General features: G+C 46.8%; 1 protein-coding gene across 1 annotated transcript in view; it reads right to left on the bottom strand.

The window, feature by feature from the left end:
- cacna2d2a (calcium channel, voltage-dependent, alpha 2/delta subunit 2a) overlaps positions 1-22,202 on the bottom strand; it is a 1,197,503-nt gene that overhangs the window by 173,685 nt on the left and 1,001,616 nt on the right. The window contains exon 13 of the mRNA XM_078209320.1: positions 7,792-7,870. Within this exon, the coding sequence (XP_078065446.1) occupies positions 7,792-7,870 (79 nt within the window). The remainder of the gene's footprint in view (positions 1-7,791; positions 7,871-22,202) is intronic.

A 22,202-nucleotide genomic window follows, 5' to 3' on the forward strand; every position in this document is an offset into this window, starting at 1 on the left:
CAAATGCGAGGTGATTCATTTTGGGAGGACAAATTTAAATGTGGATTACAGGGTCAAAGGTAGGGTCCTGAAGAATTTGGAGGAACAGAGAGATCTTGGGGTTCATATCCATAGATCTCTGAAGGTTGCCACTCAAGTGGATAGAGCCGTGAAGAAGGCCTATAGTGTGTTGGCGTTCATTAACAGGGGGTTTGAGTTTAAGAGCCGTGGGGTTATGCTGCAACTGTACAGGACCTTGGTGAGACCACATTTGGAATATTGTGTGCAGTTCTGCTCACCTCACTATAAGAAGGATGTGGAGACACTGGAAAGAGTGCAAAGGAGATTTACCAGGATGCTGCCTGGTTTGGAGGGTAGGTCTTATGAGGAAAGGTTGAGGGAACTTGGGCTTTTCTCTTTGGAGCGGAGGAGGTTGAGAGGAGACTTGATAGGGGTTTATAAGATGATGAGGGGGATAGATAGAGTGAACGTTCAAAGACTATTTCCTCGGGTGAATGGAGTGGTAACTAGGGGACATAACTATAGGGTTCATGGTGGGAGATATAGGAAGGATGTCCGAGGTAGGTTTTTTACTCAGAGAGTGGTTGGGGTGTGGAATGGACTGCCTGCAGTGATAGTGGAGTCAGAAACTTTAGGAACATTTAAGAAGCTATTGGATAGGCACATGGAGTACTTCGGGATGATAGGGAGGAAATAGCTTGATCTGGGTTTCAGACAAAGCTCGGCACAACAACGTGGGCCAAAGGGCCTGTTCTGTGCTGTACTGTTCTATGTTCTATGTTCTAGGGGGCATGGATTTGGGGTGTGAGGGGCAAAGTTTAAAGGAGATGTACGAGGCCTGGTTTTTTTGCACAGAGAGGATGATGGGTATCTCGAACTTGTTCCCAGGGGAGGTCGTGGAGGCAGATACAAGAGTGACCTTTAAGGGCGCCTTTACAGATTTGTGAATGGGATGGGAAAAGAGGCATATGGTCCCCGGGGGGTTACAATTCAGATGGGCAGCCTGGTCACTGCAGGTTTGGAGGGCCTGTTCCTGTGATGTAATCTCCTTTGTGCATTGTTCTATTTTCAATGGAAAAACGTGAACCAAGTGTTTTGCATCCCGGATTCCTCTCCCTCCCTTTCACTTAATCTTGTGTCCTGTGTTGCAGAACCAGATCCGGACGCCCTGGGGTCTTCTGGCATTGTGGCCCCCACTGTGGCTCTCACTCATCTTGCTCCAGGCGAGTCCTCGGAGGATATGGCTGAAGGGATCTCCGAGGGTGGCACTGTTTTGGTGTCAGCTTCCACCTCGCAGTTCACCATCCCAGATACTGACACGTCGGTGGGTCTAGTTAGTGGTGAAGCTTCTGGGTCACTCTCTGGTGAGCATGACACATCTGTTGATGTACATTGGGTCGGGGAGGGAACTTCCGAGGCCTCTGGCACATGGGGGTCTGCCGGAGCGAGGACTCAGCTGGCTCCAGGCTACATGCTGGGTCTCTGAAATCACTGCTCCCACAGCTGCTGGAGATGCGGCAACAGAACCAGGGAACGCAGAAGGGGCTGATGGTCACACTGGACCGACTGCGAGGCTGTTGAAAGGAATTCCAAAGCTTTCAGATGGACCAGCTATTGCCTGTCTTGCATGCTTCCCAGGCCAACACTGCAAGGGTGGCGTCCGCGATGGAAAGCCTGGGGCAGGGGCTCCTCACCCTGAGTGGCAGGCTTCAAGCGATGGCCAAGTCACAACAGGCCACAGCGGAGTCCCAGAGGGCCGCGGCTGAGTCACAGCAGGCCACAGCTGAGGGACTCAACAGGATTCTCAAGATTCTGCGGCCCATGGCTGAGAGGCTCGAGGGCCTGTAGAAGACACAGCAGGACAGCGCTGAGACACAGCAGGCTATGGCAGCAGTCCTTGATAACGTGGCCCAGCTGCAGAGGGCCATGGCTGAGGGGCTGCAGAGCATGGCCCAGTCTCAGAGGACACTTGCTGCGATCATTGACAGGTGGCCCCTGGCTCAGGTGGCCATCACTGAGGGCTCGACCACCATTGGTAGGATGCAGGTGGTCCTCCAGGACTGGCAGGGCCAGGTGACGCCGGAGCTTCTGGAGCTCACTGCAGAAGCGCTGCCATCCCATGGAGTGACCCAGGGGCCCACAGGAACCCCAAGGGAGGAGGAAGGGCTCGAGCCCAAGCCGAGCCTTCCAGCCAGGAGACTGTGGCTACACCTTCTGACTCCCCCCTTCCTGACACCGGGGCATCTCCGGGGCAGCAGGATGAAGAGGGTGTCATGAAAACATCCCAGACGCCTGGGAGCCGGCCAGGGCCCTCAAGGTACAGGACCTCCAGAGGATGCCCGCCAAGCGCATCACAGATAACGGGGCGAGGTAGGCAGCTTGCCCCCTCCACCTCCGATGGGAAGACACTGAGACCTAGTGGTAGGCCACGTAAGGTTAGGAAGTTATAGTTGCACTAAGATGGCATGGGTGAAGGGCTGCACTAGTTAGATAGACCTTTAAGCACTTTAAGGTTTTCCATTCACACGTCTTATGTTAGAACTTATTATTTAAACACATTTATTAAATGTTTTTTCACCACTCACCTGTGACTAATTTGTCTCAAACAGGAATCCTCTTCCATTGACGATCGTCGGATGGATGCTTCATGTTTATGTCAGTCGGGGAGGCCCCTCAATACTGTGTCACTGAGAAAATGAAGTAATTGGTTCCCCAGAACCCACGAGCTATTTCCCCCACCCCACCTCCCGGGCCCTGTATGGGGGTTTCAGATCCCTTACCCACTATACAGACGTGGACCCAGGTGCCAGTGTGCATGCGGAGCTCTGGTGTGATGATGTTGCAGGAGATAGAAGGACTTTGGGGGGGGGGGGGGGGGGGGGGGCGGGTAAATGGAACCCATGTGCCCAGGCACAGACCCCTTGTGACTGAAGCACCTGGTGATCAGGGCCTCCCTCACATGCCTCATTTGAGCTGCCTGCCCTCCAGCACCTGGGGGGTGTTGCTCGGCGTGCTCCTCCTGCTCTTCTTCTTTCTTCTTGTGCTAGGCGGCCTCTTCCCCAGTGACGCCCGGCTGGTCGGCCTGCATGTCCTCGTCCTCGTCCTCCAATAGTTCACCTCTCTGCTGTGCCAGGTTGTGCAGGGCACAGCACACCACCGCAATGCAGGAAGAGATCACAGGGCTGTATTGTTGGGCCCTGTTGGAGCCATCCAGGCATCGGAATCGCATTTTGAGGAGCCCTATGCACCTCTCCACTATCGAGCGGGTGGCAACGTGGGCCTCATTATAGCAGGTCTCCGCCTCAGTCACAGGCTGCCGAACAGGTGTCATCAGTCATGTCCAAAGCAGGTAACCCACATCACCCATGAGCCATCCTTGCAGCCAGGGCTCCTCCTCAAATGCCTCCGGTATGTCAGACCTCCTGAGAATGAAGCTGTCATGCACGCTGCCAGGGTGTCTTGCGCAGACATGCATAATGTTCATGTTCTGGTCACACACCAGCTGGACATTTAGGGAATGGAACCCCTTTCTGTTGACGAATCTTCATGGATTCTGCACCGGGGCCTTGAAGGCAACATGGGTGCAGTCGATGGCCCCCTGTGCATTAGGCATCCCCGCAATGGCATATAGGGCTTCTGTGATCTGCTTGACGCAGGAGTGCACAGCTGACTGGGAAATACTACATACATCTCCGCTAGGAGTCTGGAAGGAGCCAGTTGCATAAAAGTTCAGAGCAGCCCGTCAATTTGACAGCTACCGAGAGTGGGTGCCCCCCCCCCCCCCCCCCCCCCCGAGATGCCAGGTCCTGCAACAAGTGGCACAGGTGTTGCACTGTCTCCTTCCAGGGGCGGAGCCATCAGCGGCACATGGTGTCTAACATCTGTTCAAATGACACTCGTGCACGGAATTGCCGGGGTCTCCGCTTCTTCCTTCTCCTGCGCCCGCCCCTCCCCCTCTTGGTGAATGGCGGCCACCTCCTACCTCTGGTTGTCTCCCTCTACTCCTGCAAGTGGTAAGGCCCGGGCCTCCAGTGCCTGCAATTCTTCCTCTTGCTCCTCCTCCTCAACTCAATTTCCAGAAGGCGTTCGATAAGGTGCCTCACAAAAATTTCCAGAAGGCGTTCGATAAGGTGCCTCACAAAAGGTTGCTGCAGAAGATTGGGGTACACGGAGTTAGGGGTAAGGTGTTGGCGTGGATTGGGGATTGGCTATCTAACAGGAAGCAGAGAGTTGGGATAAATGGGTGCTTTTCTGGTTGGCAGTTGGTGACCAGTGGCGTGCCGCAGGGATCGGTGCTGGGGCCTCAATTGTTTACCATTTACATAGATGATCTGGAGGAGGGGACTGAATCTAGGGTATTCAAGTTTGCTGATGACACGAAGGTGAGTGGGAAAGCGAATTGCGTGGAGGACGCGGAAAGTCTGCAGAGAGATTTGGATAGGCTGAGCGAGTGGGTGAGGATCTGGCAGATGGAATATAACGTTAACAAATGTGAGGTTATCCACTTTGGAAGAAATAATAGTAAATTGGAATATTATTTAAATGGAGAAAAATTACATCGTGCGACTGTGCAGAGGGACCTGGGGGTCCTTGTGCACGAATTGCAAAAACTCAGTCTGCAGGTGCAGCAGGTGATCAAGAAGGCGAATGGAATGTTGGCCTTTATCGCGAGGGGGATAGAATATAAAAGCAGGGAGGTCTTGCTGCAACTGTACAAGGCACTGGTGAGGCCGCAACTGGAGTACTGTGTGCAGTTTTGGTCCCCTTATTTGCGAAAGGATATATTGGCCTTGGAGGGAGTGCAGAGAAGGTTCACCAGGTTGATACCGGAGATGAGGGGTGTAGCTTATGAGGAGAGATTAAACAGATTGGGTCTGTACTCGTTGGAGTTTAGAAGGATGAGGGGTGATCTTATAGAGACATATAAGATAATGAAGGGGCTGGATAGGGTAGAGGTGGAGAGATTCTTTCCACTTAGAAGGGAAACCAGAACTAGAGGGCACAGCCTCAAAATAAGGGGGAGCCGGTTCAGAACAGAGTTGAGGGGGAACTTCTTCTCTCAGAGGGTAGTGAATCTCTGGAATTCTCTGCCCATTGAAGTGGTGGAGGCTTCCTCGTTGAATATGTTTAAATCACGGGTAGATAGTTTTCTGATCGATAAGGGAATTAGGGGATATGGGGAGCAGGCGGGTAAGTGGAACTGATTCGCTTCAGATCAGCCATGATCTTGTTGAATGGCGGGGCAGGCTCGAAGGGCCAGATGGCCTACTCCTGCTCCTATTTCTTATGTTCTTATGTAACTCCAGCAGTAACCAAAAGAACAGCAAGATCAATCGGTTGCATCGCAAAAGCTATCTCATTACTTTGAAGGGTGACGGGGGGGGGGGAGGTGTTGGAGATGGAGAACACATGTAGAGATTAAGCAACGCTGCTTGCTCCTAACCCAGCAACAGTCACTGTCCATACTGCCCATTCCCCACCCACATGTTCCCCAGAATCACAACTCCTTGAAAAGTTCAGAGGTTTCAGCAATGCAATTTGCAAGGGCTTTGTGCACATGCTTCAGCTGGAAGAGTGCTGAGTGCGTTAGGACCCAGCAGCATCCACAATACCCGAGGTCAGTGCTGAGACCCAGGTCCATGCTGCAAATTGGACATTGGACACGCTGCTGAGCAACAACCCCCCACTCCCCCACATACTTGCAGAGCCCCCACCGACCTGAGAAACAAAATGGCTGCAGCGAAAGGACACCCATAAGTAGCAGAGAGCCGTCGGACGCTAGGCACTTACCTCCTCACTAACCTCACTGAATCGGATTTTTATGGAGCATGTCTGTTTCACGCCGATTCCGGATTGGCGAACACGGTGGTAAAGGGGAAATGCCGGTAAAGTTGGGCGTGCAGCCCATTGAGTCTATTGAAATGCATGCAAATACATTTAAATAGCCGTTGTAGCCATTTTGGGCATGGTCCCGATCGTGGCCATTTTTAGGCCTTGGTAAAGGGGGAACCGGCGCGGAGGCGGTGCGTGGATCGTGCTATTCGCCTGATGCCCAGCTTTACCAAATTTTCGCGCTCGAAAACGGATGCAACATAATGGTAAAATTGGGCCCTATGGGTCTGACTGAACTACCATCCTGCGTCTAGCTGAACTATGACCCTGTAGGAGCGATTTTACCTTTTTTTCCTAAGTGCTGGGCGGACATGAAACTGGGGGAGTTTCAGGTCTTTCTTTTGGGTGTGTTTTCAGACCACCCCCACCCCACCCCCCCCCAATATGAACTCTATCTGCAAAATTCTGAGCGAGACTGTTGTTCTCTGCAGAAGCCTGTGGGCGGGGCTTAACGCGCCCGAAAGCCTGCAGAGGGAGGAAGTGCGCATGTGCAGCATCAAAGGGCTGCACATTAGCAGTAGCAGAGGTCTGACAGAAAAGAGGGAGCTGTCAGGCCCCTGCTAGTGCAGGCTGCCTGAAGCAGCTCCCCCCTCCCCCACCGATCGCTGCAAAGTGGCAGCGGGCCCCCTCCCCCCATTAGCCCTGCCTTCTGGCACTGCCCAGTGGACTTTGCCCAGGTGCCAGACTGGTATTGCCCGGGTGCCAGGGTAGCACTGCCATTATGGTGCTGCCCAAGGGGAAACCCCCCCCCCCTCGCACTTGGCCTCCCCGGGGGGGGTCTCAATGGCCTCTGGTTCCACAGTCGACTGCTCCCTGTTCATGGGGAGCATGTCTATTCCTCGCTGCTGAGAACCTTTCCCGGCGAGGTCATAAAGGGGGGGCGAGCCCGGACAATTGAGCTCGCTAAGCAGATGTTAAACAGCATTTAAATAAATTTCCATACATTAACCTGCCTCTTGCCCATTCCTGGCAAGGGGCTGACCACGCTGGAAATCCGGCGCTCATAAAATGGTGCCGGTCGTGAAAACCGTTGCCGATCATGCTAAGTGTTTTACACCCCACTTTATCACCGCGCCGCGCCCGAAAATGGGCGCAACGCGATGGTAAAATTGCCCTCACACTGTGCGGTGACAATGCACCTATGACTACCTGTAGCCCGTACCTGTAACTGATACGATATTGACACCATGGCCGTGATTTTCCTAAAAAATGACAGTCCTGTCTGTCATGCCTGGAATGTCCACAGTAATCTATTCACTGACACCCCATGTCCATCTAGCACCTAACCCACCAGCATTGTACTCAAATCCCTCTGGCACTCCCCGTCACAACCACTGCCTGCTGAGGCATGGCGCCGACATAAGCCACCTGTCCATGCTTGTGCCTTTGACAGTGCTTGTAACTTTCCTAATACCCTGTGCCTCTCTAATAGCTCCTGAAGCTGTGTCAATTACTCTGTACCAGAAACTGTGCTGATCTACTGTAATTGCAGTTGTGCTAACTCCCTGTACTTGTAATCATGCCTGTAACTGCGATTAATATCCTTTTTCTGTGTTCGTGCTTATGACAGTGCTAACAAACCTTTCACCTATGTTACTGCCCTGTGTTTTTGTCTGTGCTCATAGTCCTTGTGCCTGTAACTGCTCTACCACCTTGTGCCATTGACTGTGTTAACACACCGTGCCTGTAACTATGAACCTGTGGCTCCGACTACACTAATGCACCAAGCTTATGACTACTCTACTATTCGGTGCCTATGACAGTACTAACACACAATATCTGTAACAGCTTTGGTCTACCTTTGTTATTACCTTGTACTTGAGTAACAGCGCTATCACACTGTAGGTTTAACTGTGCCAACACTCTGTGCTTGTAACTGTGTACTTATATTCCTCATACCTTTATTTGCACATGCCATCCACTGCAGAGGTGTGACATCATAGTTGTGCTGTCCAACTGAAAAGGTGAAGACCCGGACCTGTCACCAGAGAGAGAGAAAGAGAGAACATGACTAGAAGGTACATGCAATGGTAGTTGGATCTCTCAATTTACTCCCACTGACATTTTCCTTGTTTGTTAAACATCTTCAATTGTTTTTACTATGCTTCTTGTTGTCCTCTCATGTTAATATCACATTCACCATTTTACCTTCTCCTGTTGTCCTTCAGTACAATGCGAGTGATGGGAAAGGCATTGTGTCCATTAAGAGAGAATGGGAAAGGGAAATTGGGACTCTGTACAATAGGACTGAGAGTGGAGTGGTTTGGCTGAATGGAATTCTGTACAACGTGAATGAATGAGAAGAAGTTTGACTCATTGGGATTCTTGATAATGGGACTGAGCAGGAAGGATAATTTAGAGTCATAGAATCACAGAGGTCTACAGCATGGAAAGAGGCCCTTCGGCCCTACTTGTCCACGCCGCCCAGTTTTTACCATTAAACTAGTCCTAATTGCCCACGTTTGGCCCATATCCCTTTATACCAATCTTATCCATGTAACTATCTAAATGCTTTTCAAAAGACAAAATTGTACGCCTCTACTACTGCCTCGGGCAGCTGGTTCCAGACACTCACAACCCTCTGTGTGAAAAAATTGCCCCTCTGGGCCCTTTCGTTTCTCTCCCCTCTCACCTTAAACCTATGCCCTCTAGTTTTAGACTCCCTTACCGTTGGGAAAAGATGTTGACTATCTACTTTATCTATGCCCCTCATTATTTTATAGACCTCTTTAAGATCACCCCTAAGTCTCCTACGATCCAGGGGAAAAAGTCCCACTCTACCCAGCCTCTCCTTATAACTCAAACCATCAAGTCCTGGTAGCATCCTAGTCAATCTTTTTTTGATCCAATGAGATTCTGTTCAAAGGGTCTGAAAGGAACATGCCCAATGCAATGATATACTCTGAGTGAATGGAATGGGATTTCATCCATTGGGATTCTGTATAACGGGAATGAATGGGAATTGATACATCAGAATTTTGTACAATTGGATGAGTGGAAAGGTGTTCTGCCCATTGGCATTTTATAAAATGGAAATGAAGGGGTTTGGTATATTAGTATTCTGTACAATGGGAACGAATGAGAAGGGCCTTGGTCATTGGGATTCCATACAATGGGGGTGAATGAGAAGGGTTTTGTTTATTGGGATTCTGTACAATGGGAGTGAGTGGGAATGGTATTGTGTTTTGAGATTCTGTGCAATGGGAGTGAATGGAAAGGCAGGACAGAAAAGCCCATCATGTATGCCTCGAGGACCCTTTTGGACGTGGAGCGATAGTATCCTCAGATTGAGAAAGATAGGTTAGCAGTCAATTTTGGTATGAAAATGTTCCACATACGTCTCTGGTAGACGCTTTTTTATAGTCACTGATCATAAACTCTTATTGGGCCTTTACAAACAGAACAAGGCAATCCCCAATATTGCCTCTGCTTGGATGCAGCACTAGGTCTTGTTATTGGTGGCCTATGAATATCTTCTAGAACACCATCCTGGAACCTGGATAGCTAATGCTGATGCACTGAGTCGCCTCCCATTGCCCACAAGCCTGGCACCTTTACCAGCATCGGAAATAGTCGTGATGACCCTGAATTGTTTTGGAGAATTTGCCAGTGTCAGCAAGGTATATTGAAGTCTGGACCCAAGAAGATCCAACCCTATCTAAAATAAGGCACATTATCCTGCACGGGGGAATTCCAAGGATTACCTTCTGAAGAAATGAAACCCTACCTCAGCAAAAAAGATAAAGTTAAGTGTTGAGGGCGGGATCATTTCTTGGGGTCCCAAGTAATTGTTCCACTGCAGGACAATGTCCAATATTAACGGAATTACATAATGGCTGTCTTGGAGGATCAAAAATGAAGATGCTGGCTAGGAGTTACGTCTGGTGGCCCGGTCTTGACTCTGAAATCATCGACTTGGTAAAACGATGTGACCTCTGCCAGGCAAATCAAAAACTCCTGCCCTCAGCCTCCCTATACCCATGGGGGAGATCTGGCAGGCCTTGGTGTGTGTGCACATGGACTTTGCAAGAGTCCTTTATGGGTTCCATGTTTTTAATCATGGTCGACTCACACCAAGTGGTTGGAGGTGCCCCGCACGAGTTCCACGAACTCTCAGGCTATGATCGAGAAATTGCGGCAAAGCTTCAGTATACATTGAATACTGGAAGTCCTGGTTTCCGGTAATGGCATAGCTTTTACAATTGCGATTTCAGGAATTTTGTGCTCTTTAATGGTATCCAACATGTTCAAACCTTATCACCAGTCATCAAATGGACTGGCAGAACAGGTGGTGCAAACCTTCAAAACAGTATGAGGAAACAAACGGCGGCATCCCTGGAGACCAAACTGGCACAGTTTTTGTTCGATTATAGGACCACATTGCACACAACAACAGGTGTTGCCCCAGTGGAGCTGTTAATGGGATGACAGTTTTGTACCAAATTAAGCCTGTTATTCCCAAACTTGGAAGGTAGGTGGAGTCACAACAAGAAAACCAAAAAAGAAATTATGATTCCGCAAAGACAGAAAGAACTTTCTCAACGGGTGATCTGGTTCACATCAGAAACTTCGGTGATGTCCCAGTTGGGTACCTGAGATCATTATGGAGAAAACAGGACCAGTATTGTATAAGGTCAAAGTCCAGATAAAACTTTGAAGAAGCACTTGGACTGTCTCAGAGCCAGGGAGTCCATGCATGAGTCGGCTACACTACTGGCCATGGAGATGGCTGCTGCCAGTACCAGCCCTAAGCTCGACGCTAATTTGTTCATTGGGATTCTGTGCAATGGGAGTGAATGGAAGGGGTTTGGATCATTGCGATTCCGTACAATGGGAGTGAATGGCAAGGGGCTTTGTTCATTGGGATACTGTTGTGAAGAACCATAGAATCCCTACAGTGCAGAAGAGGCCATTTGTCCCAAAACGCCTGCACTGACTCTCTGACAGAGTATCTTACCCAAACCTTCTTCCCTACCCTATCCCCATAACCCTGCACATTTTCCATGGTTAACCCATGGGAATTTGTTTTTGGAATCTAGTTTTACTGTAAGTTGATTACAGTTTTGTGGAACGTTTCCAGTTTGTGAATAAATGGATATTCAGCATTAAATTGAGATCTCAGAGTTGATCTGCACCTCGGCTCATTTTAGTTCTGTATCTGCACTTAGTGGTGTCCCACTCTCTATTGGTATCACAGCCCTGCACAATACTGGACTCTACACAAAACAGAATTCTGCATGATACCATCCCACTGAACTATTTATTGCAGCTGGAACCCTCCCTGGGGCACTCAGTCACAGACTCACAGCATGATAATGGCTGGACCCTGCAATGGACAGCAATTTCTGATTATTTGCCTCTTCTCCACCTCTCCCTACCACCCCAAATTCAAGTCAAAAATTAGATGTAAGCAAATGCAGGCTTTTTACAGGTCAAGAAACAATCAGAATGCTTGTAATCAAAGAGCACTAGTTAGAGGCAATAGGGTCTCATCAGATAAAATTGGGTTTAATTTGAGACCAGCAATTTATTCAAGGACCATCAAGCTCAATTTGCGAAAATCAAGTTTAACTCAGTAACGACTTGGCTTCATTAATCATTGAACCAGAATTTTCTATGCACAAACAAACTAACATTTAACAGGTTTCTGTAAAAATTTAAAAGAAAAATCTGTGGAACTCATTTGCCTGTGTCTGATTAAAAATTGGCACGAAACAAGTATAAATAGAATGCCACCAACCGGGCGGCACGGTAGCACAGTGGTTAGCACTGCTGCTTCACGGCTCCAGGGTCCCAGGTTCGATTCCTGGCTCGGGTCACTGTCTGTGTGGAGTTTGCACATTCTCCTCGTGTCTGCGTGGGTTTCCTCCGGGTGCTCCGGTTTCCTCCCACAGTCCAAAGATGTGCGGGTTAGGTTGATTGGCTATGTTAAAAAAATTGCCCCTTAGAGTGCTGGGATGCGTACGTTAGAGGGATTAGCGGGTAAAATATGTGGGGGTAGGGCCTGGGTGGGATTGTGGTCGATGCAGACTCGATGGGCCGAATGGCCTCCTTCTGCACTGTAGGGTTTCTATGTTTCTAACCGGGGAATTATCCCAGATGCTGTGTTCGGCCACCGTACCTCATTCTCAGAGCCTTTGCCAATGGTGACAGCCATAGCTCAGCAACAGAACCCTTGCCTTCAGGCTGAGAAGGTTGTCAACCCAAACCCCATTAAAGAGGTGTGAGCGCCACAGTTATCCAGTTAAATTGAATCTGTCCTGTCGGGACAATGTGAAAGATCCCTTTCAGCCTGTGGGACAGAAGAGACTATTCCTATGTCAGACAGCAGAGGGCACTCATAGCAGACAGATCAAGATTTCCTTTGCATTTTGAACAATCTTTTCATTCCAACTTAAGTATTTGTAGGGATAAGATGATGATTTAATCAGTGTGGCGTTAAGAATTTTTCTGAGAGAAAGAAGAATGTTTGTAATCAAAGAGTATCAGTTTTAAGAATGCAAACAAGGAATATATCTCAAAATACTGTATCTCGTTTGTCATGCAGCTTCTGGGTAGAAGCACTTTTTTTGGAACTGGCACCAATAATGAGCTTTGACATATTCATCAGGATATTAATAACAATACTATGATGAGAACTGGGTTACTGCAGTACTGAATGCCACACAGCACAGATGGAAACAGATGAGTAATTTCCATCATTCACAGTATTTTCTTCTTATTATTAGTAAGATCAGTTTTCCTCTATTCCAAATAGAATCCAAAGAGCTTCTACAAATACATAAAGGGAAAAAGGGTAAGTAGGGAGAAAGTAGGTCATCTTAAGGATCAACAAGGTCATCTATGTGCGGATCCACCAGAGATGGACGAGATCCTAAATGAATATTTCTCATCTGTATTTACTGTTGAGAAAGACATGGATGTTAGGGAACTTGGAGAAATAAATAGTGATGTCTTGAGGAGTGAACATATTACAGAGAAGGAGGTACTGGAAATCTTAAAGCGCAACGAGGTAGATAAATCCCCGGGACCTGGTGGTGTATCCCAGGACGTTGTGGAAGGCTAGGGAGGAAATTGAGCATCCCCTGGCAGAGATATTTGAATCATCGACAGCTACAGGTGAGGCTCCTGAAGACTGGAGGGTAGCAAATGTTATGCCTTTGTTTAAGAAGGGCTGCAGGGAAAGGCCTGGGAATTACAGGCCAGTGAGCTTAACATCTGTAGTGGGTAAGTTGTTAGAATGTATTCTGAGAGACAGGATCTACAGGTTAGAGAGGCAAGGACTGATTAGGGACAGTCAGCATGACTTTGTGAGTGGAAAATCATGTCTCACAAATTTAATTGAGTTTTTTGAAGGGGTAACCAAGAAGGTAGATGAGGGCAGTGCAGTCGATGTTGTCTACATGGACTTTAGCAAGGCCTTTGACAAGGTACTGCAGGGTAGGTTGTTGCATAAGGTTAAATCTCACGGAATCCAGGGTGAGGTAGCCAATTGGATACAAAATTGGCTTGATGATAGAAGACAGAGGGTGATTGTAGAGGGCTGTTTTTCAAACTGGAAGCCTGTGACCAGCGGTGTACCTCAGACCGGTGCTGGGTCCACTGTTATTTGACATTTATATTAATGATTTGGATGAGAATTTAAGAGACATGATTAGTAAGTTTGCAGATGACACCAAGATTGGTGGCATAGTGGACAGTGAAGAAGGTTATCTAGGATTGCAATGGAATCTTGATCAATTGGGCCAGTGAATGGCAGATGGAGTTTAATTCAGATAAATGTGAGGTAATGCATTTTGGTAGATTGAACCAGGGTAGGACTTACTCAGTTAATGGTAGGGCGTTGGGGAGAGTTAAAGAACAAAGAGATCTAGGGGTACAGGTTCATAGCTCTTTGAACGTGGAGTCACAGGTGGACAGAGTGGTGAAGAAGGCATTTGGCATGTTTGGTTTCATTAAAGAGGTGTGAGCGCCACAGTTATCCAGTTAAATTGAATCTGTCCTGTCGGGACAATGTGAAAGATCCCTTTCAGCCTGTGGGACAGAAGAGACTATTCCTATGTCAGACAGCAGAGGGCACTCATAGCAGAACATTGGGATGTCTTGTTGAAGTTGTGCAAGACATTAGTAAGGCCACACTTGGAATACTGTGTACAGCTCTGGTCACCCTATTACAGAAAGGATATTATTAAACTAGAAAGAGTGCAGAAAAGATTTACTCGGATGATACTGGAACTTGATGGCTTGAGTTGTGAGGAGAGATTGTATAGACTAGGACTTTTTTCCCTGGAGTGTAGGAGGCTTAGGGGTGATCTTAAAGAGGTCTATAAAATAATGAGGGGCATTATTATTACAATAATCATGGGGGACTTCAATATGCAGGTGGACTGGGAAAATCAGGTAGGTAGTGGATCCCAAGAAAAGGAATTTGTGGAATGTCTAAGCTATTTTTTTGGAGCAGCTTGTGACAGAGCCTACTAGGGGACAGGCAATTCTGGATTTGGTGATTTGTAATGAGGCAGACTTGATTAGGGAACTTGAGGTAAGGGAACCCTTAGGGAGCAGTGATCATCACAATATGATAGAATTTGCCCGGCAGTTTTAGAGGGAGAAGCTGAAATCAGATGCAACTGTATTACAATTAAATAAAGGTAACTACAAAGAGATGAGGGAGGAGCTGGCCAGAATTGATTGGAAAGGGAGCTAGCAGGGAAGACAATGGAACTGCAATGACAGGGGTTTTTGAGAGTTATTCAGGAGGCACAACAGAAGTTCATCCCAAGGAGGAGGAAACATGCTAAGGGGAGGACGAGGCATCCATGGCTGATGAGGGAAGTCAAGGACAGCATAAAAGCAAAAGAAAAAGCATACAAAGTGGTGAGGATTAGTGGGAAGCCGGAGGATTGGGAAGCCTATAAAAGTGAACAAAGGATAACTAAAAAAGCAGTAAGGGGGGAGAAGATGAAATATGAGTGTAAGCTAGCTAGTAATATAAAAGAAGATAGGAAGAGTGTTTTTCAATATATAAAAGGTAAGGGAGAGGCAAAAATAGACATTGGGCCACTGAAAAATGAGGCTGGAGAAGTAATAATACGAAAAAAAGAAATGGCAGAGGAACTGAATAGTTACTTTGCATCAGTCTTCATGGTGGAAGATACCAGTGGGATGCCAGAGCTCCAGAATCAGAGGGCACAGGTGAGTGTAGTGGCCATCACTAAGGAGAAGGTTCTGGGGAAACTGAAAGGTCTGAAGGTGGATAAATCACCTGGACCGGATGGACTACACCCCAGTGTTCTAAAAGAGATAGCTGAGGAAATTGTGGAGGCATTGGTGGTGATCTTTCAGCAATCATTGGAGGCAGGGAGGGTCCCAGAGGACTGGAAAGTAGCTAGCTTACACTCATATTTCATTTTCTCCCCCCTTATTGCTTTTTTAGACTGGAAAGTAGCTAACGTAACACCGCTGTTTAAGAAGGGACGGAGGCAGCAGACAGGAAATTATAGGCCGGTTAGCCTGACTTCAGTCATTGGCAAGATTTTAGAGTCCATTATTAAAGATGAGATCGCGGAGTACTTGGAAGTGCATGATAAAATAGGACTGAGTCAGCATGGCTTCGTCAAGGAGAGGTCATGCCTGACAAATCTGTTAGAGATCTTTGAGGAGGTAACAAGGAAGTTAGATAAAGGAGAACCAGTGGATGTGATTTATTTAGATTTCCAAAAGGCCTTTGACAAGGTGCCGCATAGGAGACTGTTAAATAAGTTAAGAGGTGTTAAGGGTAAGATCCTGGCATGGATAGAGGATTGGCTGACTGGCAGAAGGTAGAGAGTGGGGATAAGGGGGTCTTTTTAAGGATGGCAGCCGGTGACTAGTGGTGTGTCTCAGGTGCTGCGACCACAACTTTTCACAATATACGTTAACGATTTGGAAGAGGAACTTAAGGCACTGTTGCTAAGTTTGCAGATGATACAAAGATATATATAGGGACAGGTAGTATTGAGGAAGCGGGGGGGCTGCAGAAGAACTTGGACAGGTTAGGAGAGTGGGCAAAGAAGTGGCAGATGGAATACAATGTGGAAAAGTGTGAGGTTATGCACTCTGGAAGGAGGAATGGAGGCATAGACTATTTTCTACATGGGGAAATGCTTAGGAAATCAGAAACACAAAGGGACTTGGGAGTCCTTGTTCAAGATTCTCTTAAGGTTAACGTGCAGTTTCAGTCGGCAGTTAGGAAGCCAAATGCAATGTTAGCATTCATGTCAAGAGGGCTAGAATACAAGAGCAGGGATGTACTTCTGAGGCTGTATAAGGCTCTAGTCAGACCCCATTTGGAGTATTGTGAGCAATTTTGGGCCCCGTATCTAAGGAAGATGTACTGGCCTTGGAAATGGTTCAGAGAAGGTTCACAAGAATGATCCCTGGAATGAAGAGCTTGTTGTATGAGGAACGGTGGAGGATTCTGGGTCTGTACTGGTTGGAGTTGAGAAGGATGAGGGGGGATCTTATTGAAACTTACAGGATACTGCGAGGCCTGGATAGAGTGGACGTGGAGAGGATGTTTTCACTAGGAGGAAAAACTAGAACCAGAGGGCACAAGCTCAGGCTAAAAGGACGATCCTTTAAAACAGAGATGAAGAGGAATTTCTTCAGCCAGAGAATGGTGAATCTGTGGAGCTCTTTGCTGCAGAAGGCTGTGGAGGCCAAGTCATTGAGTGTCTTTAAGACAGAGATAGATAGGTTCTTGATTAATAAGAGGATTATGGGGAAAAGGCAGGAGAGTGAGGATGAGAAAAATATCAGCCATGATTGAATGGTCAATGGGCCGAGTGGCCTAATTCTGCTCCTATGTCTTATGGTATAGATAAGGTAGATAATCAACATCTTTTCCCAAAAGTAGGAGAGTCTAAAACTAGAGGGCGTAGGTTTAAGGTGAGAGGGGAGAGATACAATAGGGTCCAGAGGGGCAATCATGCAGAGTGATGAGTGTCTGGAACAAGCTGTCAGAAGCAGTAGTAAAGGAGGGTTCAATTTTGTCTTTTAAAAAACATTTAGACAGTTACACGGGTAACTTGGGTATAGAGGGATATGGGCCAAACGAGGACAGTTGGGATTAGCTTACTGATGGTAAAAAGGGCGGCATGGACAAATTGGGCTGTAAACCTCTATGACTCTAGAACTGTAGAATTGCTACAGTGCAGAAGCAGGCCATTCAACCCATTGGGTGCACACTGAGTCTCCAACAGAGCATCTTACCAAGGCTCAGACTCCCACCCTATCCTAGTAACCCCACGTATTTATCCCACTAATCCCCTTAATTCACACATCTTGGGTCACTGAGGGCAATTTAGCATGGCAAATCCACTTAACCTGCACATCTTTGGACTTTGGGAGGAAACCAGAGCACCCGAAGGAAACCCACGCAGACACAGGGAGAACGTGCAAACAGTCACCCAAGGCAGGAATTGAACTGGGATCCCTGGCACTATGAGGTAGCAGTGCCAACCACTGCGTCATCATGCCACTATATGCTTCATGCATTCCCTTTTACAATGAGCTGTATCTGATATTGCTCTCAGGAACTCTCATCTGATTGAACACTAGGTTAGATTTTCAAGGAGTTGGGCTGGTTCCAAAATGGCAGATGGAACCCGCCCCCGTTTCTGACGTCCCATTTTTGCTGTCGGGAGGAGGGGATGGGATGTGAATCAAACAACAGGAACCCCGAACTCAGCTGGGCCATTTGAAATTACTGCTGAGTTCAAACAGAGCACATTTTTGCTGTCCCAAAAGTCTTAACCCACAGCGTGGGAGCTACGGATGTATGTAGAAGTGTAAATGCTTTTGAAGAGTCGATAAGGTTTGTTTAAATGTCAAGTTATGTAAATCCCCTGCACTTTAAAAATGAAAACAGAACATAGAGTCATAGAGGCTTACAGCATAAAAACAGGCCTTTTGCCCCAACTTGTACATGCCACCCAGTTTTTACTATTAAGCTAGTCCCAATTTCCTGCGTTTGGCCCATATCCCTCAATACCAATTTTACCCATGTAGCTGTCTTTTTAAAAGTCAAAATTGTATCCACCTCTACTACTACTTCTGGTAGCTTGTTCCAGACACTTACCACCCTCTGTGAAAAAATTGCCCCTCTCATCTTAAAGACTATGCCCTAGACACCCCTACCTTTGGAAAAGGATGTTGACAATCGACCTTATCTATGCCCCTCATTATTTTATAGACCTCCATAAAATCACCCCTAAACCTCCTCTGCTCCAGGGAAAAAAGTCCCAGCCTGTCATAACTCAAACCATGAAGTCCTGGTAGCACTTTTTCTGCATTCTTTCTTGTTTCATAATATCCTTTCCATAATAGGGTGACCAGAATTGTATACAGTATTCCAAGTGTGGCCTTACCAACGTCTTGTACAACTTCAACAAGACGTCCCAACTCCTGTATTCAATGTTCTGACCAATGAAACCAAGCATGCGAATGCCTTCTTCACCACCCTGTCCACCTGTGACTCCACTTTCAAGGAGCTATGAACCTGTACCCCTATATCTCTTTGTTCTGTAACTCTCCCCAATGCCCTACCATTAACTGAGTAAGTCCTGTCCTGGTTTGATCTACCAAAATGCATCACTTCGTTGTTATCTAAATTAAACTCCATCTGCCATTCATCAGCCCACTGGCCCAATTGATCAAGATCCCGTTGCAATCCTAGATAACCTTCTTCACTGTCCACTGTACCACCATAGGTTGCAGCTTTCAGTCGAAGCAATACAAAGATAGATTGCTGGAGTATGCTGATTGACAGGCCATCTGGTACAGTTTTAAAATAAACCATGAGCTATCTGTTGCTACTGTTGTGATTGTGGACATTTCCCATGGGCTATCATTACAGCTGTGTCTGTTATGCATGTTTGGCTAAGTTTCAAAAGCTCCCAAACTACTTATCTCAGCTGGGGGGGGGGGCTAAATTCATTTTTTGATTGACAGTTTTAAGAGATTATTAAATAATTAGCTGTTTTTGATGTGATTAGTTTTGCTTTTACAACAAATTGTCCACTTGAGGGGATTTCAAATCTCTGAATGGGTTTCATGAATGAATTTTGTCAGCATCAAATGTATATGAGTTAGAGCTCTCCGCTCATTATAACTTTATTTTTCTTTATCTCCACATGGATCCTGGTGTCTACCCGTGATGGATACTGGAACAGTGGCTATGGAGGTGGCATGGGGGTATAAGAGGGCACGGAGAGTGTATTTAGGGGTGAGGGCGAGACAGTCTAATCAGCTTTTTACAACTGCGCAAATATGTTAGAGAACTGAGGCAGGCCTTTTAACCAGCCTGACTCTTCACGCGCCCACTTCTGTTACCACCTCCAACTGCATCTGAAGTGAAAATCATGCATTCGGGGTTGTTTCCATTAAGACGGGTGTGCCGAATCAATAGATTTCTCCCTTTGAGCTCCTCACCTGATGGCAAAAACTCCTTTCTGTGTGTCTCATTCTAGTCTGAGCACTGTCTGTATGTATAGGGTTGCTAACTCTGGTTAAATTTATTCCTGAAGGCTTAACTGCATGTTCTCCCACCTCCAATTGCCCCACCCCACACACTAACACCGTTGGTTGCATAACTTGTCTATCCTCACAGAGACCTGCTTCTCCACAGCCAACTGGAAACTGATTCCAAAACTTTCTGTCTCCAAAACTTTCTTAATAAATGTTTTTTAAAAATCAGTTTTGCTTTAATTTTCTTATGATCTTTCTCCAAAATTGCTTGTAAATGTCCAAGAATTTAATATTGTATTCTTGTAGACTCCAGTAGGGTAACTCGAGTCTGTAACTGTCATCCACCTTCCCCTTTAATTCCATCTATTTTGAAGGTTTTAACTGTGTGTGTGTGTGTGTGTGTGTGTGTGTGTGTGTGCGTGCCTTCTCTGTGTCTTTACATATCCTCCTGAGTTATATTTAGTGTTGTTTTTCCTCTTAATCTCTTTCACAGTTGCACTCAGCTGATCAGTGTACATCACCTCCTCCTCAAAACCCTGCTTTCTGCCTATGAATCTTTGGATCTCTCTCAGTGATAGGGGAAATGTGCAGCCTGTCAGTTCAACTGCTCCTCCCTCTGTCCCTTTCAGTTCATTCAGTCTTATGAACATTATCTGTCTCCCTGTTCCAGCAAAGGCTGCACATCTTTATGGATGTTGATTCTGTATTATCAGCATGTTTTGTTTTTGTTTGAGGTTTTCAGCATTTGCAATCCTTTACTTTATAACCATTCCTAGGAATGACAAAGGAATACAATTGACTGCTCACAATGGCAATCTGCTGGGTTATTGTTACATCTCGTATGTTGTCTCCCAACCCTATTAATATCCAGTGCAGGAAAGACTATTGATCTGTATTAATATACAATGCAATATATGTTATTGATTATTATGTGTTATTATCCTCGACAAGAAGGGCCATTAATTCCATATCACTATCAAATAAAGAAAGTGCCATAGATTCTGAATCAAAATCCAGCACCTTCTATAATAAAAATTGGAATTGATTCTATATTACTATGCAATTTAAGAAAGTTAGTGATTTTGTACCAAAATAGCAAAGACCACTGGCATAATAAATATTGAATATTCAAATTTATATCATGTGAAATAAAATACATTGCACCTTTGAGGTAAATGTGAGGTAATACATTTTGGAAGGTCTAATACAGATAGGAAATATACAGTAAATGGCAGAACCCTTAAGAGTATTGATAGGCAAAGGGATCTGGGTGTACAGGTACACAGGTCACTGAAAGTGGCAATGCAGCTGGAGAAGGTAGTCAAGAAGGCATACGGCATGCTTGCCTTCATCGGCCTGGGTATTGAGTTTAAAAATTGGCAAGTCATGTTGCAGCTTCATAGAACCTTAGTTAGGCCGCACTTGGAATATAGTGTTCAATTCTGGTTGCCACACTACCAGAAGGCTGTGGAGGCTTTGGAGAGTGTACAGAAAAGATTTACCAGGATGTTGCCTGATATGGAGGGCATTAGCTATGAAGAGAGGTTGGAGAAACTTGGTTTGTTCTCACTGGAGTGACGGAGATTGAGGGGAGACCTGATAGAAGTCATCTAGATTATGAGAGGCATGGACAGAGTGGATAGTCAGAAGCTTTTTCCCAGGGTGGAAGAGCCAATTACTAGGGGACACAGGTTTAAGGTGCAAGGGGCAAGGTTTAAAGGAGATATACAAGGCAGATTTTGTACACAGAGTAGTGGGTGCCTGGAACTCATTGCCAGGGGAAGTAGTGGAAGCGGATACGGTAGTGACTTTTAAGGGGCGTCTTGACAAGTACATGAATAGGATAGGAATAGGGGGGATATGGTCCCCGGAAGGGTAGGAGGTTTTAGTTAAGTCGGGCAGCATGGTCGGTGCAGGCTTGGAGGGCCAAAGGGCCTGTTCCTGTGCTGTAATTTTCTTTGTTCTTTGTTCTTTTAAACTTGAAACTGATCTTACTTGGGATATTATTGAACATTCATCGATATCTAGATCCTCAAAAGAGCAGGTTATCATAGCTCCAAAAGCTATGTATCTTTATCACGACATGTACTGAGGGCAGGACATGCAGCTCTCTGTTGCTGGTTGAAGAGATTCGCAGCATGAGTTAACCTAACTCACTGACATGAACCCAACAGCAATTCTCCTGTTGACCCTTCTCAACAGGGCAAATAGCGACAGGTCCCCCATGATATGCATCTGCCAAGCAGAATCTGCTGGAGGCACAAGGTGAGTACAGATCCTGGTTGGGGGGGGCGGGGAAGTTTATAGCTGGGATGTACCCTGATATTGCCCTAACACCGCCCTACAAGTTCCGTGGTGTGGTTGGTGGGTGGTGGAGGGAGGAGGTGGTTGTGTGGGAGTGGGTGTATTCTTTTACATCAGCCCAATCTTTCAAAAATCTACGTTTCTGTCAGGGCGGGCTCAGTCAGTGCCCTTCCCACCAGTATGACATTGTGGGACCCATCAGTCCATCAGCCCACCGAGGGGTGGCATGGTGGCACAGTGGTTAGCACTGCTGTCTCACAGCGCCAGGGACCCGGGTTCAATTCCAGCCTCGGGGTCTGTCTGTGTGGAGTTTGCACATTCTCCCCATGTCTGAAAGGGTTTACTCCGGATGCTATGGTTTCCTCCCACAGTCCAAAGGTGTGCAGGTTAGGTTGATTGGCCATGCTAAATTCTCCCTCAGTGTCAGAGGGACTAACAGGGTAAATATGTGGAGTTACGGGGATAGTGCCTGGGTGGGATTGTGGTTGGTGCAGACT

Source organism: Mustelus asterias, chromosome 3 (genome assembly GCF_964213995.1).
Source record: "Mustelus asterias chromosome 3, sMusAst1.hap1.1, whole genome shotgun sequence".
NCBI classification, from domain to species: domain Eukaryota; kingdom Metazoa; phylum Chordata; class Chondrichthyes; order Carcharhiniformes; family Triakidae; genus Mustelus; species Mustelus asterias.